We start from the raw sequence: 17,743 nt of genomic DNA on the forward strand, positions 1-17,743 counted from the left end.
TAAGTCGCTTCAGTCATGTCCAACCCTGTGTGACCCCATAGACAGTAGCCCACCAGGCTCCCCCGTCCCTGGGATTCTCCAGGCAAGAACACTGGAGTGGGTTGCCATTTCCTTCTCCAATGCATGAAAATGAAAAGTGAAAGTGAAGTCGCTCAGTCATGTCCAACTCTTAGCGACCCCATGGACTTCAGCCCACCAGGCTCCTCCATCCATGGGATTTTCCAGGCGAGAGTACTGGAGTGGGGTGCCATTGCCTTCTTCGGGGTATATGTATATGTATAACTGATTCACTTTGCTGTAGAGCAGAAACTAACACAACATTGTAAACCAACCATACTCAATAAAATTTCTTTAAAAAAAGAAAAAAAGAGTAAGAGTACCTAACTGTACCTTAGGGTGCAGTATGTGTGCTAAGTCACTTCAGTCGTATCTGACTCTTTGCGACCCTAAGGACTGACTGTAGACCACCAGGCTCCTTTGTCCATGGGATTCCCAGGCAAGAAACTGGAGTGGGTTGCCATGCCCTCCTCCAGGGTCTCTTACATCTCCTGCATTGGCACGTGGATTCTTTACCACTAGCACCACCTGGGAAGCCTGTACCTTAGGGTAACAAATAGGTAACAAAGGGGGGAATTCCTTTCGTGTAAACACTGTAACTAATACATGGAAAAGCAATGGGGATATCACCTTTTTTGCAAACTCATAATAAAATAACGGATGTAAGTAATAATTATCAAAGACCACTACTATCAAAGAAAGGGAGAAACCTGACATGACCTGAGTCCTAACAGCTGTACACGGCACCAACTTCTGTTAAGTACTCTTCTCCAGGGTCCCAAATCAAATTAGAATCAGATCTAACCTACAGTTTACAGGAAATACAGAGGTCACAGGATCATGTTAAATAACTTCTCAGGGATGCAATCAGGAAAATCCAGAATGTGGGAAAGTCTACAAGGACAAACAACTCAGTCGCTTCAACAAATTAAATACAAGGAAGAAAAGGAAAGGAAAAAGAGGATGGGAAAACCAAAGATAGTTAAAGGTAGAGTGACCAGACACTCCAACTTGCCCATTATAACACTGGTTCATGCCTGATATCCCAGTGTAACTGTTAATAGAGTCCTCTTTCATTACTAAAAGCTTCCTAGTTTAGATAATAAATTATACGGTCACCCTACCTAAGAGATGAAAGTGAAAGTCGCTCAGTCATGTCTGACTCTTTGCAATCCCCTGGACTATACAGTCCATGAAATTCTCCAGGCCAGAATACTGGAGTGGATAGCCTTTCCCTTCTCCAGGGGATCTTCCCAACCCAGGAATCAAACCCAGGTCTCCTGCATTGCAGGCGGATTCTTTACCAGCTGAGCTACAAGGGAAGCCCAAGAAAACTGGAGTGGGTAGCCTATCCCATTTCCAACGGATCTTCTGGAACCAGGAATCAAACTGGGGTCTCCTGCATTGCAGATGGATTCTTTACCAACTGAGCCCTAAGAGATACAGTAATCAACAAACTGTGTTGGCATAGTTCGATACTGATTTAAAAAAAAAAAAAAACAACTGTCATAAAACATTTGAACACTGACTAGATATTTGATGATATTGCAAGGTAAGAGTTCTTACCTTTAGAAATACAAACTGATATATTTACAGATGAAATGACATGAGATTTGCTTTAAAACAACTGAGTGGGGGGAGAGGGAATAGGAGGGATGTAGATGAGATAATACTGATCATGAGTTGTTAACACAACTTACAGTGGGATATAAGACTACTCTCTCTACTTTGGAATATTATAGAGATTTCCCACAATACGATATTTTAAAAAGAGAGTAAGTTTTCCAGTAAACAAAATTTTCCTACTTCTAGAAACAGAAATACCCTAGAAACCTTCAGCTTCCTGCTCTTAATTCAAGAGCAAGCCTTTGGCATGTTGCCTGATAGAACTATATATTTATTCAGAGTCACTGAAGCCAGGATCTATAATTCTCTGCCATACAGTTCCCTGAGGTTAAATCACAGCTAGTATTCTTCATTACTTTATCTTTCCATAAAAATTTTTTAAAAAGGACTGCTGCTGCTAAATCACTTCAGTCGTGTCCGACTCTGTGTGACCCCATAGACGGCAGCCCACCAGGCTCCGCCGTCCCTGGGATTCTCCAGGCAAGAACACTGGAGTGGGTTGCCATTTCCTTCTCCAATGCATGAAAGTGAAGTCGCTCAGTCGTGTCCGACTCTTTGCGACCCCATGGACTGCAGCCTACCAGGCTCCTCCGTCCATGGGATTTTCCAGGCAAGAGTACTGGAGTGGGGTGCCATTGCCTTCTCTGTTAAAAAGGACTACCCCTTCCCTAACAGGAGAATCACATTTGAATATACTCTCAAGTTGTTCTTTCCCTTACACAGGAGTGGGGGTGGTGGACAGGAATGAAACACCTTAAGCTCGTCTCAATGGGCTTTTCCCACTGCCAAGAAATGGCCCAAAAGAGAATGTAGTTTGGTTTACTCATTTACTCATGAGTAAATTTTTAGTCATTTTACTCCATGTCCTGGTGTGCCCCAGAGGGCCAGTTTTAGCTACAATAATTAGTGAGCCTGCGTGAGAAGGCAAGAGAGAACACAGCTGCTACTGCCTCATCTTAGCCAGTAACAAAACTTCCAAGGGCAGAACATAATGATAAGTGATACCTAGAGTTACTCAAGGGAAAATCAGAATATGAGAAAACTAAAAGGAAGCAAAAGGAAAAATAATAGAAACAACAAAAAAAAAAGTGAGGATTAGCAACATGTGAATTTTCTAACAAAGACAGCAAAAAAACTGTTACAGCAACAATAATTGTTATTCTGAACAATCTTACAGGTATTGACTTATCTAATCCTGACAGTGATACCTGAAGTCTATTACTATCCCCAGTTTAATAATGTAGAAAACTGAGACAGAAAGGGAAGTGATTTGCCTACAACAGGACCAGAATAAGAACAAGTTCTGGAGACGTTCCTCTTTTAGAGTTACTTTGAAAAGCAGTTGTTTAAAGAAAGACAGATAAGACAAGCAGGTGTTGGTAAATGAAAATAGTGCTTTCTCTTTGGCAGGAAACAATCTTGACACTACCAAAAAAGGGTTTCAAAGGCTGCCCAGATTTGGAGGACACCCAAAGCAACACCTGTCCTTTGCCACTAAAGTCCACAGAAAGCTTCTTACACGTGTGACACAGGAAGGGCCAGAGGGCTGAATTAGTACTAGCTGCAAACTTCAACGGTGAACTTCTTGTTGCTGAAGATGTTCAACCAAAGAATAACTTTTTCACTAGAGATTGTACGAAAAGAATTTCTATGCAGTGGGAAGTAGGCTACAGCTAGAACTCTTCCTATACAAAGTTCATTCTAATGAGGACTTCTTGCTGCACTTTAGGGCTGACGAAAACAATGGCAACTCAAAACTGAATCAAAACCTAAGCCATTCTATGTTCCAGGGAGTTGCCAACACCAAGCTTCTATCCCCAGGAGGTCTAAAATCCCAATGAACAGCCCAAGACACAGCTTCCTGCTGTCTTTAGGGACATCAATTACACCAAGGACCGTATCTAGTACTCCTTCAAATATGATTATATCAACAATACAATACCCATGTCTCAGTGCCAATCAGTAGGCTAGAATCACATTCTTAGAAGAGGTACAAGTTGACTAAAGGTTTGAGGTTAATTCAACCCAAATCACAATCGCATTTATTATGCCTCTTAAGGTTGACCATACCCATCTAGGACACTTGAAAGGTAGCATCAAGACCTGTCTGTAACAGACCCATCCCTTGTCATCAAGGAACAAATGGAAATGTACCATAAGAATTCAAAAGGTCATTATTTTTAAACTGTGTCTTTATTGTCCTTCAAATTACTACAGACAACAATCTGTGAGGTCTTAAATATATCACTAAGATGCAGAATTCAATAAAAAGGGTTAAGATTCTGAGCAGTGCCAGTTCTAACTACTATTTCTAGCCCCTTTGGGCAATGCAACCAAAAGCCTCAATAGTGGTGTCAGTTTGCCAGGGCTGCCATATCAAAGTACCACACACCCGGTGGCAAGAGACATTTATTTCCCTCCAGTTCTGGGGGCTAGAAGGTGTCAGCAGGGTTGTTTCATCTGAGGCCTCACTCCTTGGCTTGTAAATGGCTGTCTTCTCCCTCTGTATCTGTGCCCCTGTCTAAACCCCTTCTTCTGAGTTACTGTTGTTGTTCAGTCGCTAAGTCGTGTCCGACTCTTTTGAGACCTCGTGGACCGTAGCCCTCCAGGCTCCTCTGTCCCTGGAATTTCCCAGGCAAGAATACTGGAGTGGGTTGCCATTTCCTTCTCCAGGGAATCTTTCTGACCCAGGGATCAAACACATGTCTCCTGCTTGGCAGGTGCATTCTTTACCACTAAGCCACCAAGGAAGCCTCCTTCTTATAAGTACACCAGTCATATTACAGCCCATCCCAAAGATCTTATTTAACCTTAATTATCTCCATGAAAATCCTATCCCCCAGTACAGTCACCTTCTAGGAACTGGAGGTTTAAAGCTTCAACAAATGAATTTTAGGGGGACACAATTCAGCCCATAAAAATAGTATGAAAAGTGAAAGTGAAAGTGAAGTTGCTCAGTCGTGTCCGACTCTTTGCAACCCCATGGACTGTAGCCTACCAGGCTCCTCAGTCCATGGAATTTTCCAGGCAAGAGTACTGCAGCGGGTTGCCATTTCCTTCTCCAGGGGATCTTCCCAACCCAGGGATCGAACCCAGGTCTCCTGCATTGCAGGCAGACGCTTTACAGTCTGAGCCACCAGGGAAGCCCTAAAAATAGTATACTCTGTGGAAATAAAAGACATCCTAATATGGCCACTGCATGGCGGCAGTATGTAGATCCTAGATCTCTCCTGGGTCATCTATTTTTAAATAGAGGTTAAATTCACTGCCAGTAGCTCTAGAATTTTCTTCACTTATTCATACTTTACTAGAATCATTTTTCTCTCTCAGCTTATATTTGCTCAGTTGCTAATAACAGCATGTTCATTAGGCACATGTACTAATGTGCAAAAATGGTAACAATTTTGTAGAATTTAGGTTCACCATTGTGTTAATTAAAAACTCATTCTGTCCTAGACTCAGAATGTGAACTCAGAGAACAAAACTAAATTAGTGGATAACAACAATGAACGTGTGTAAAAGAATAAAATGGAATGACACATGCCTAAAAGAAGGACAGAGGTTTTTAAAAGGAAATAAAGATAATGGCATGGAAGTGAAAATGGATTAGAAATACCAACTCCCTGCGTATGAGCGGATTTGTATAAGAATGTCATGACTAGGTTACCTTGGGAAAAGAGAAGACCCGGGTCCACAAAACTACTTAGGATCAAAACATACTACATGAAAGAAGTATCTTAGATGGGGAAGCAGAACAGTATAGTTGTTGAAAACATGATCTCTGGAGCCAGATGGCTTGGGTTTTAATCCCACTTTTGCCATTTACCATCTGTTTTATTTCAAGTAATTTATTTAATCTCTCTGCACTTCTGTTTTCTCATCTGCAAAACAAGCATAACAATAATCCCTACTGCACAAACCTGGTGTGTGGATTGAATGATTTACAGATTTTTAAATAGTTAGAATGGTACTCAGCTGAGGCACTATTAAGTCCTAAGAATTTGTTTACTTACTAACTAAACACACAATAGCACATTTCATTAGAAACATTATAGCAGAGTTAAGACTACAGATACTAGAGCAAGATCCTTTGGGGCTGAATGCCAGTTTCCATTGCCTACGTGAACTGAGAACTTCCCACTGCCTACGTGAACTGAGAACTTCCCACTGCCTACGTGAACTGAGAACTTCCAGATGTACAAGCTGGATTTAGAAAAGGCAGAGGAACCAGAGATTAAATTGCCAACATCTGTTGGATCATAGAAAAAGCAAGGGAATTCCAGAAAAACATCTACTTCTGCTTTGCTGACTATGCAAAAACCTTCACTTGTGTGGATAACAAGACCCTGTGGAGAACTCTTAAAGAGGTGGGAATAGCAGATCACCTTACCTGCCTCCTGAGAAACCTGTGTACAGGTCAAGAAGCAACAGTCAGAACTAGATATGGAACAATGGACTGGTTCAAAATTGGGAGAAGAGTACTTCAAGGTTGTATATTGTCACCCTGCTTATTTAACTTACATGCAGAATACATCATGCAAAATGCCAGGCTCAATGAATCATAAGCTGGAATCAAGATTGTCGGGAGAAATATCAACCTCAGATATGCAGATGATACCTCTCTAATGGCAGAAAGCAAAGAGAAGCGGAAAAGCCTCTTGATGAAAGTGAAAGAGGAGAGTGAAAAAGCTGCCTTAAAACTCAACATTCAAAAAGTTAAGATCACAGCATCCAGTCCCATCACTTCATGGCAAATAGCTGGGGAAAAAGTAGAAGCAGTAACAGATTTTATTTTCTTGGGCTCCAAAAATCACTGTAGATGGTGACTGCAGCCATAAAATAAAAAGCTCTGATAAACCTAGACAGCATATTAAAGAGCAGAGACATCACTTTGCTGACAAAGGTTTGTATAGTCAAAGCTATGGTGTTTCCAGTAGTCATCTATGGATGTGAGAGTTGGACCACAAAGAAGGCTAAGTGCCAAAGAATTGATGCTTTCAAAGTGTGGTGCTAGAGAAGATTCTTGAGAGTCCCTTGGGCTTCAGTCAGTCCTAAAAGAAATCAATATTGAATATTCATTGGAAGGACTGATGCTAAAGCTGAAGCTCTAATACTTTGGCCACCCGATACGAAGAGCTGACTCATTGGAAAAGACCCTGATGCTAGGAAACATTGTAGGCAGGAAGAGAAGCAGGCGATAGAGGATGAGATGGTTGGATGGCATCAACGAATCAATGGGCAAGAGTTTGAGCAAACTCCAGGAACTGGTGATGGACAGGGAGGGGGAGGCCTGGCATGCTGCAGTCCATGGGGTCACAAAGAGTCGGACACGGCTGAGTGACTGAACTGAACAACAACTGGTTACTAGCTTCCCAGAGCTCACATAGGGCTAGGAATGGACAATGCTCCCACCAGCCAGTGCAGAAAAAATCACAACGCATGGTCATCAAGTACAATACTTAGAAAGCACTGCCTCCATATAAAGAAAAAATTAGACCCACATGCTGCTCTGGGACCATCTACAAAGCCTAAAAGTAACCCTCAAAGGGATCAAACTATTTCTTTCTGATAATTTAACTGCATCTCAGAATAAAATTCAAGAACATTTAAAGAAATACAAACATAGCCAGCAAAGGTAAAATTATCTTGCTGTATCAGTGAACTGGTATGATGCATATGAGAGATACAAAAAAAGAATGGAATAAAACACTAATACAGTGACCAGACATGTGGACAAGTCTGGTGGGGTCGGGGGGGGGGTGGATTTAACAAGTTGTCAATCCTAAAGCTATAAGATATTGCCTTAGATTGTGTCCTAAGAACACAGCTATCACAGGCTAGTAAGGTTGGGGAACCAAGATTCTGTAAGCCACATGGCACAGCTGAAAAAACAGGGGGTGAGGGGGCCTAGTACTTTAAGCCATGTGCCAAGACGGGGAACACCGTAGCTTGTGGGTGCTACCCAACCTACAATTTTTCTCAGTCTCATGCACCAAGCTCTAGTACCTCCAGAATAAGGTGATTTCAGGGAGGAATCAGCTTCTAATGCTGCCCTATGTCCGTCTAAACTTTCCCTCAATTGTCTTTGGAGTTTGAGTTCATATATCAAATAATGTCACTTAAGTCTGTATAATAAGTTTTGCTTCTATTTAAATTTGTCTTTTGCCACATTAATTTTTTTTCTAACAGAAAGCTTACCAAATGCCTATTATCAATCATACCTTCCTCTTACTTGAAAAACTTTTTCAATTGGTTTCTTAGTCCTTCCTGAAGAACTGTCCCTTTTTAGTTTCTCCTCTGCTCTGCTACTTCCTTGTCTCCCGAATCTCTTAAAGTCAGATTGCCCCAGTCCAGGGCTCAATCCATTAACATTTCCTCCTTCTCTACTCACTGGATAATCTCATAAACCTAATGATTCATTTATAAGATGACAATTTCTAATTACATCTCTTTAGCCCAGACCTCACATATCTCTAACTGAATGTCTAATTAGCTATCTCTTGCAGTTCCCCAGTCTCAGTTCATGATAACTAAACTTTTCTAGCTGTTCAGTGCCAAATCTTCAGTTATCCTTAACTCACCATTTTCTCAGATTCTGCATCTAATCCACACTTCTTACCACCTGCACCATCGTGGGTTCAAACCACTGTCTCTCACCTAGAATATACCAGTAGCCTTCTAACTACAGTGATAGTGATTCTTTTCATCTGAGTTGGATCATCGCATTCTTCTGCTTTAATCTATTCAATAGCTTCTCAACTCACTCAGTGAAAGAACAAGCATCCTTATCACGGTTTAAAAGGTCTACTTTATCTGGCTCCCCACTACATCTCAGACCTCATTTCTTCCCACTCACCACCTAACTCATTCCACACGAGCTTCACTGGACTCTGCTATACAAAGAACACACAGAGCAAGCTCTTAGATCAGGTCTTAGGCACTTTCTGCTGCCTCTGTCTGAAATGCTCTTCCTTCAGATATCACTGTTCTGGCTCTGAGACTTACTTCAGGTCTTTCCTCAAATGTCAACTTATTGCTGAGGACCTCCCTGGCCATCTTACATGAAATGTCAACCCCTGGATCCCACATTCCCCATCCCCCTTATCCTACTGTATTTTCTCAGTATCATTTATGTCCATCTCTTTTTACTCACTAATTTGTTTGCCTCCCTCCACTAGAATCTATGCTCACTGAGAGCAGGGACTTTACTCTTTTGTGATCACAGTCCTTCATGAGAAAAACAGTGCCCAGCATATAGTATGGACTCATTTTCCTTCTGTGTAAAATGTGGGTTTGGACTATTTAACCCTCAGAGAGCTCAAGCATTCTATCATGCTATGTTTCTCCTATGGGGTGATCACAGGGCTGTCCATTGGTTAAGATGGACACACAATTATCTAACTACTGATATGCTACACTACTTTTCCCCTAATTTTGCATGTAACAGAGATCTGTGAAATTCCTTTCACACAAGCCATCACTTTTGTGCAGTTTCTCCCCATTATTAAGGAGAAAGGCCTAGGTTTTACTTATCAGGCCAGAAGCAATTGCTGAGGCCCACGTTCATCACAGTAGGTCTCCTTACCTCCACTGCAGTGAGCGGCTGGAACAGGGACTGCCAGGACTGCTATGGGCGTGTGTGTTCAGGAAAAAGGCAAGAGGAGAAGTAGCCAGAGTACATTCGGCACTAAAGGGGACTTTAGAGAGGGACCAGGCTGGAGCCGACGTGGGAGAAAGTACGTGCCGGTTTACTTCAGATCCTCGGCAAAGAGCAGAGATTCTGACAACGTACCACAGCAGAGAAAAACAGAGTCAGTGGTAATTTCTCAGCCAAAAAGAAACATTCAAAGTGGGTTAGTTTAGGCAAGAGGCTCAAGAAAAGTAAGTGGTCAAAAATCATTCTCAGATATTAATATCATACCCAGTACCAATGTTGGCACAGAATGACCATGGAGACTAAAACTTAATCCACAGAATTAAAACCAAAAAGTTAAGCTTTGGATATTCAAAGTATTTAGGTTGGCTTCCGTGAAAATGTGGTAAATTTACTACAATTCATCAATTAACAAGCAACAGACAATATGTTGTGTTCAATGACTAAAATATCCTAGAGAAACATATATGTCAATAAAAGTAAAGCATTCTTAATAGTTTAAGTTGCTAGATTACATCTAAAATAATACCAAGTTGTTTAACTAACTTTTGTCTGAGTACACCAAATAATGTTATTTCACTATATATAATAAATTTTGCTTCTATTTAAATTTTCATTTTGCAGGTTATTTTTTTCCCCCAAAAAACAATTTAACCATCTTAATGTGTTAAATCCTAAAGAAGACTAAGTGAGATCATTAGACTAAACACAGACAGATGGTAAATATGAATTTCTATTTTTTAATCATATATAATAGACATGTCACAGATGATGAAAAATAATTGACAGACGCACAGCATTTGTGTAGTAGTGGTATAGCTTTCTATACAAATACAATATTTAACTACAATATCTTATTTACAAGATAGGAAAAAAACTTAAGGATCACATAAGCACCTGTTTTAAAATGACGTTAGTTTCCTGTATTGTTACTGCTACCTGTTTGGATTTGATGACATTCTGCTGCTGCTGCTGCTGCTAAGTCGCTTCAGTCGTGTCTGACTCTGTGCGACCCCATAGATGGCAGCCCACCAGGCTCCCCTGTCCCTGGGATTCTTCAGGCAAGAACACTGGAGTGGGTTGCCATTTCCTTCTCCATGATGAAATTCTACTTGTATTTAATTACATATATTCAAAAGAAATCTCCACCTTCCTATATATTATCCCTCTAGCTGTCTTCAGCATATTTCTCAGATGAGTACAAAATATGAAGATATAATAGGATGGTAAAATTTTTCAATATATTTTTAAATTATAAGCAAAAATATTAATTTTTCACTTTAAAAAAGAATTTCCACTTTTCTAAAGAACTCTAAATGACATCTAAATTTTAAAAATTAGTTCCCTAGTACAGTTGACACTTGAACAATGCAGGTGCCAACTCCCTTTGCAGTTGAAAATCTGTCTATAACTTCACAGCTGTCACTCCAACTTCATAGTCAGCACTCCATATCTGAGGTTCTGCATCTGCAGGTTCAAGTAACTGTACATTGTGTAGTACTGTAGCACATATTTATTGAAAAAATCTGTGGTGTAAGTGGACCTGTGGTTTTAAGGGTCGACAGTACATATAAGCTAGAGCTAATCAGAACACACAACAGGGTCAACAGTACATATATGCTAGAGTTAATCAGAACACACACTTTTCTTGTTAACCTGAATAACATTGCTTATAGAAAATTTTGGAGTCTTAAATCTTATCACATAAGATGAGGCTTAGCCATCTGATGAATATATAATTCAAAATTATGCAAAATCTATGAAAACCAAATTTCATTCTCTTTGCTCTTAATTACCACTCTGCAAACTGGTTATACTCTGGGGCTGCAGTCTAAAAAGGAATGTTTGAAAAAGGGAAGAGATTGATAAACTACTTCCTAGATCCTCAAGGAGCATTTTCCTAATCCAAATTCAAAGTCACTAAAACAGATACAATGATTAAAATTACCACTACACTAATGTTTGGAGAGCATGATTTTTAATCCCTATGTTTTCTTAATTGATGAAGTTTCTCTATTGTGGTCATTTACTTTGTAGGTTTAATATGGAAATAAACCTTTTTTTTTTTTAAAGTGTGCCAATACTTCCGATTTTATACTCCAAACAAGTCTGATTTCCCAAGGTCTGGTAGAATCATCAGTTCAATCAATGAGCATCCGCTAGCACTGAAGGGCAATGACCCAAAGGAAGCCCACTGACAAAGTCTGCCTACTTGAGTAGGCTGTGCTGTCTTCACGTAACCACTACCCTTCAGGGGAAGGAAATCTGAAGTGCATTCCCTCTGCCCTCTTACAGCAAAGGCTGTTCGAGACAGATCATTGAAAGGGAATGAACTCTAGGGCACTCCTTTCCCTGGTTCCCTAATTTGCTGATCAATTCACTCAATACTTCTTCGTTAAATAAGCCTGAGCATCTCTTGGGAAAGCTACCCTGAAGTGGAAGTCTTCTTCCATTCCCCAGTTTCAAAATCCTTACCTAAGTATTATTCCTATATTGGTCAACATAGAAATAAAATTCCCACCCTAAAAGACTCAGGCTTGGATCTGCAAGGGCAGATCTGAGGTCCTGAGCTGACAGGCCAAGGGTAGAAATACAACACCCTCTCTAGTCAAAAGAGGAGATATTTTCCTTTCCATTTGTTTCTCACATCCACTGGGGCTTTGACAGTTACTTTAAATATCCTTTTGCTTGTAAGGCAGGAAAAAAAATCTTCATTGTTAGCCCAGCTTCCCAAGTACCTAAGAATCTTAGAGATCATCTAACTCAGTTTTCAGAATTAGAAACCCCGTATACCTCTGCCAGGGACCACTGTTTTGACCTTGAATTCATGAAGCCAGCCCAGCCCTCTTCCTGACAGGCATCTCCAAACCAGAGTCTTTATCCAAGCAAATGAAGGTGTGTTAGTTGGCATTAGTTCTTTTCCTGACACCTGCCAGTTTCCACTCAGAGACCCCAGCCTCCTTACTGGATCCGCAGGCATGGTGCTCCCAGTCTCTCTCTCCTCCGTTTCATCATTTTCCTGGCTACTCAAGCTTTTGCCCTTTCCCACTTGGAATCTTGGCAGGAAGTTCTCTCACACAAGAGGTATGCAGGCATAAGCCAAAGGAAACTTACAAAGGCTTCCCAAATTTAAGAGAAAAATTAAAGTACTTTTCTTCAAAATTATGATTATCAGCAACACCCCCCCTTAAAAAAACCTAAGAGCACGAAAGGCAGCAGTGAGGCAGAGTGAGGAGTCCCAGAGCCCGAATGAATCAGCTGTCCTCTGTCTGCCTGACATCATTCACACTCAGCCCGGAACAAATCAGAGTCCCAGGGAGCACCTCGTTCCTCCTCAGTGACAAGCATCAAATCCCCTCCCCCACACATCAGTCACAACCTCCAGCCCTGAAGCCGGGCAACAGTGAGGACTCTGGCAGAGACTGCACATACCAAGTTGAAAACTCACACTGTGACAGAAATACTATTAACTCAGGAGGCGTGGGTCAGGCTGGAACAGCTGCTGCAGTGGGTAGCGGACTGGAACAAAGCACATTAAGGATCCCAAATCAGTAAATAATGAGCTAAGAATATGTGGGCATTTCTGCAACGTTATTCATTCTCAAGCCCAGACCTCATGGAGGACGACAGAGTTGTAATGTCAGGGCTCAGAAACCAATTTTAGTAAACTCTGTACTTCTTCAGACAAAATCCAGCATCATTTTAAATTCAATTGGTATTACTCTCCAGTCACTTAAATAACCGTCTGGTAAGAATAGCCATAAGTCAAATTAAGAGAAGTAAGCCTAGAAACTACTTAGTTTAATTTCATCCATAAATTATTAATGAAATAATTTATATGGCAGATATTATATGAGGTAAGCTGCAGAAGAACTGTAAAGAAGGGTAAGTCACTGAACATTTCCCCACCTATAGAATGAAAATAGGTAAGATGCTTAATAGGTGGGTTGTAGGGAAGATTATTATATGTAAAACAGAAAAGTGCTTAGCATAGAGGAAGTGTTATAGAATTATTAGCTATTATCATAGGTCTTGCCCTCCCAAGAGGACAAGCTCTCAATCTAAAGGGGAAGATAAGTGCAAACACATAAGAAACCATCTGACAAAAGCAAATAAATTATTAAGCTAAACACTGACAGCTAAGGGAGTGAAAATTAAGCAAAATCTTGGTCCCCTGCTTCAGAGCACCTGCCAACTTCGATGAGATCCTCTCATTCATATGGATGACAAAGTATGTCAAACTGTTCTTCTAGGATAACATCCAAAAGATTAATTCATACTCCAACCAGCGCTTTTTCAACTGCAGGTCACAACTCTTTAGTGAGTCATGAGATCAATTTAGAAAGTCAGGACCAATATTTTCTTAAAAGGGAAAAAGAATTTTCAGAAAAGAAAATATCAGAGTGCTTCACACAAAGTGAGGGGAAGAATTATTTAGTGAAATTTGTGTTTGCAACACCTGTTATTGAAATATGTATTATTTATAAGTGCAAACACGTGTCATGGGTTACAGTGTAAAATCTATTACTGAGGGTCATAGTCTAAAAAATTTGGACGCCACTGCTCTAATTACCCAACCAAACTTACCCCACCCGGCAGCTACAGACACTCACTTTCCCTCTCCACATACCAGCCCAATCATTTGTCTCTCACAGTTCCTTTCCAGAAGCCCCTGTTCTCTATAACAAAAATGGAAACACTCTCTCAGAAATCTACCACCTCTCAACAAGTACTGAGTCCCACTTTGGGAAAGTCTCGTGATGATATCAGGGTCAGTCACAGAAGCCCACACTCCCACATCTAGCAAACTAGCCTCTGTCTATCCCCACCCCAAGCTGAGGCCATGCAGTTAAGGTGAGGTTCTAAGTTCCTACTCAATATTCTCCATTCTCTAATACCCAACCCCAGGCTACTTAATAATAATAACAATAATAATAATAATGGAATAATAGCATGCATATCTGGAGAAGGCAATGGCACCCCACTCCAGTACTCTTGCCTGGAAAATCCCATGGATGGAGGAGCCTGGTAGGCTGCAGTCCATGGGGTCGCTAGGAGTCGGACACAACTGAGCGACTTCCCTTTCACTTTTCACTTTCATGCATTGGAGAAGGAAATGGCAACCCACTCCAGTGTTCTTGCCTGGAGAATCCCAGGGACAGGGGAGCCTGGTGGGCTTCCGTCTATGGGGTCACACAGAGTCAGACATGACTGAAGTGACTTAGCAGCAGTAGCAGCAGCATGCATATCATACAGCTGTGATGAGGACTACTCATCACAGAGTGTTTAGAGTAGAATCTAGTAATTACTTACAATTGTTGGTTGCTTTTTGTTATTATTAACATCATTTTTCATCTAAGAAATGCAAGTTAAAATCACAATGAGATATTACTACCAACCCCTTAGATTGGTCTTAAAATTTAAAGTCTTACTATAACAAGTAAGAGTTAGTATAGACTCTTCTCTTGTGTTGCTGGAAGAGTGTATTTGCTATGACCAGTGTGTTCTCTTGGCAAAACTCTACTAGCCTTTGCCCTGCTTCATTCTGTACTCCAAGGCCAAATTTCCCTGTTACTCCAGGTGTTTCTTGACTTCCTACTTTTGCATTCCAGTCCCCTATAATGAAAAGGACATCTTTTTGGGGTGTTAGTTCTAGAAGGTTTTGTAGATCTTTATAGAACCGTTCAGCTTCAGCTTCTTCAGCATTACTAGTCAGGGCATAGATTTGGATTACCATGATATTGAATGGTTTGCCTTGGAATTGAATCTGCCTTGCAATGCTGAGGACATGGGTTTGGTCCTTGGTTGGGGAACTAAGATTCCTCATGTTGTGGAGCAACTAAGTTGAGACTTTGCAACTACTGAGCTCCCGTGCCACAAGGAAAGATTTCACATGATGCAAGGAAAATCCGAGGTGCTGCAATCTAAGACCCAAATGCAGCCAAAATGTAGCCAAATAAATATTTTTAAAAAATTTTAAATACATATCTTAGTCAAAAGAATTTTCACATAGCAGATTCGATGAAAGTAACATTGCAATAAAATACAAGGAAATTAAAGCAAGAAAGTGGAAAAAGTAAGTTGGCATGATGCATTCTTTTTCTATTGCATAAGAAATTATCACAAACATAGCCACTTAAGACAACACATATTTACTATTTTAATTTCGATGAGTCTAGAATTCAAGCACAGCTTATCCAGGTGCTTAGGGTCTCACAAGGCCTAAGCAGAGGACCTAGATAAGCTGTGTCACCCCGCATTCTTATACAGTGGCTTGGCTAAGGAAGAATCCACTTCTAAGTTCAATCAGGTAGTTAGCCAAATTTATTTCCTTCCTACTGGACTGAGGCCTGAGCTGCTTATCAGATATCAACTGAAAGCCAACCTCAACTCCTAGAAGCTACCATTATTCTGTGCCACATGGGTTTTCCCAACATGGCTGCCTACTTCAAGAAGCCAGAAAGACAGTTTCTATGGTGAGTGTACTAACTTAGACAAAGTCTTATATACCATAATATAGTCACATAAATGACATCTTATCACTTTTACTCTTTCATTGGTTAGAAGCAACTTTCAGGTACTGCCATACTCAAAGGGAATAGGATTACACAAAAATATTAATAGGGGGAGGAGACTATGGGGGCCACCTTAGAATTTGTTCACCACACATGACTATGAAGCAGATTCACCAACAAATTTCCATAGACTACTTTATTAGGACCACTACAGATCAAAGTTAGTCTGAACATACTGCTATTTTTGGTTTTCTTTATATCCCAGCACTGAAAACATTAAAGGAGATCTTAAAACATGTTCTATGGCTGCCTAGCTATTGTTTTAAGGGATGGTGAAACTGCAACATAAGTAATAGCAATTTATAAGGTGATAATAAAATATTGTGTAATATCTTCTGTGACAAGAATAATTTATCATAAGACTCCATTACAAAGTTTGACATGTAGAGCTCATGGTTCATTTCTAAATCCATGTACTGCTTTAAGAATTTTTTTTTTAACCAATTCCAATTTTTACTACTGTAGCAGAACAAATACCCTCTAATTTAAGAAAAAAAAAAAAATCTAAGGAATTCCCTGGTAGTCCAGTGGCTAAAACTCTGAGCTCCCAATAAGAGGGCCTGGGTTTGATCCCTGGTCAGAGAACTAGACCCTACATGCTGCAACGAAGAGTTTTCATGCCACAACTAAAGATACTGCATGCAACAAAAAAAGATTAAAGGTCTTGCATGCTACAAACTAAGATCTGGTGCAGCCAAATAAAAAAATGCTTTTTAATCTGAAAACAAAATGACTCAAGAAAGTTTATGAAGCTGGTATTGTCAAAATAACACAATTTTTAATATATTTAACTTAGTATATTCACAATATACTATAGCAAGCATCTTTTATTATTCACAATAAAAAAAAGTCTGCTCCTTGGAAGAAAAGCTATGACAAACTTAGCTTATTAAAAAGCAGAAACATTACTTTGCCGACAAAGGTCCATGCAGTCAATCAAAACTATGGTATTTCTAGTAGTCATGTATGGATGTGACAGTTGGACCATAAAGAAAGCTGAGTGCCAAAAAAGTGATGCTTCTGAACTGCGGTGTTGAAGAAGACTCTTGAGAGTCCTTGGAATGCAAGGAGATTAAATCAGTCAATCCTGAGGGAAATCAATCCTGAATATTCATTGGAAGGACTGATGCTGAAGCTGAAGCTCCAATACTTTGGCCACCTGATGAGAAGAACTGACTCACTGGAAAAGACCCTGAGGCTGAGAAAGATTGAAGGTGGGAGAAGGGGACGACAGAGGATGAGATGGTTGATGGCATCAGCGACTTGATGGACTTGAGTTTGAGCAAGCTCCAGGAGTTGGTGACGAACAGAGAAGCCTGGCACGCTGTAGTCCATGGGGTCCCAAAGAGCAGGACATGACTGAGCAACTGAACTGAACAGACATTCACAATATCAATCCAATACATAATCAACATAAAATAAAAACACACTTTACATTCTTTTTTCGCAGTCTTATTGTAAAAGAACAACATAGCCCTTGAAGACAGGACAAAATGGTTACAACTGATTAGGTCAAAGATGGCAGAAGTTCAACTTCCAGTAGACCTTGAGCTTCATTATACGCTCATCATAATACATTAACATATGCTAAATGACACACCTGTCAGCACCACAGCAGTTTCAAGGCCAACAATAAAAAGGCCAAATAGTGGGCAGGGCCCAATTTCTGTAAATCTCTTCCACTTCTTCAAAATTATGGAAATAATCCTCCTACTCATTAGCCTATGAAATTACCCAGCCCATAAAAACTAACTCTGCCATGTTTCAGGGCCTCTTGCCTTCTGAGATGGCCCACACTCTGTGTGGAATGTGTTTCTCCCATGGCCACTCT

At 40.4% G+C, this 17,743-nt stretch overlaps 1 protein-coding gene across 8 annotated transcripts in view; it reads right to left on the bottom strand.

The window, feature by feature from the left end:
• MAST2 (microtubule associated serine/threonine kinase 2) overlaps positions 1 to 17,743 on the bottom strand; it is a 206,790-nt gene that overhangs the window by 82,123 nt on the left and 106,924 nt on the right. Inside the window, exons 1-2 of one of the 8 annotated variants that reach the window (XM_070786617.1) lie at positions 12,303 to 12,590; positions 9,269 to 9,463 (exon numbers count right to left, since the gene is read on the bottom strand). The exons of 5 other annotated variants lie outside the window; for them this stretch is intronic. In XM_070786617.1, coding sequence (XP_070642718.1) covers positions 9,269 to 9,463; positions 12,303 to 12,352 — 245 coding nt within the window. In that variant the 5' untranslated portion in view covers positions 12,353 to 12,590. Of the gene's footprint in view, positions 1 to 9,268; positions 9,464 to 10,276; positions 10,424 to 12,302; positions 12,591 to 17,743 lie in introns of those variants that run through there. 2 more of the 8 variants (XM_070786618.1, XM_070786620.1) reach the window with 2 other exon arrangements.

The sequence above is a fragment of the Bos indicus genome, chromosome 3 (assembly GCF_029378745.1).
Source record: "Bos indicus isolate NIAB-ARS_2022 breed Sahiwal x Tharparkar chromosome 3, NIAB-ARS_B.indTharparkar_mat_pri_1.0, whole genome shotgun sequence".
NCBI lineage: Eukaryota > Metazoa > Chordata > Mammalia > Artiodactyla > Bovidae > Bos > Bos indicus.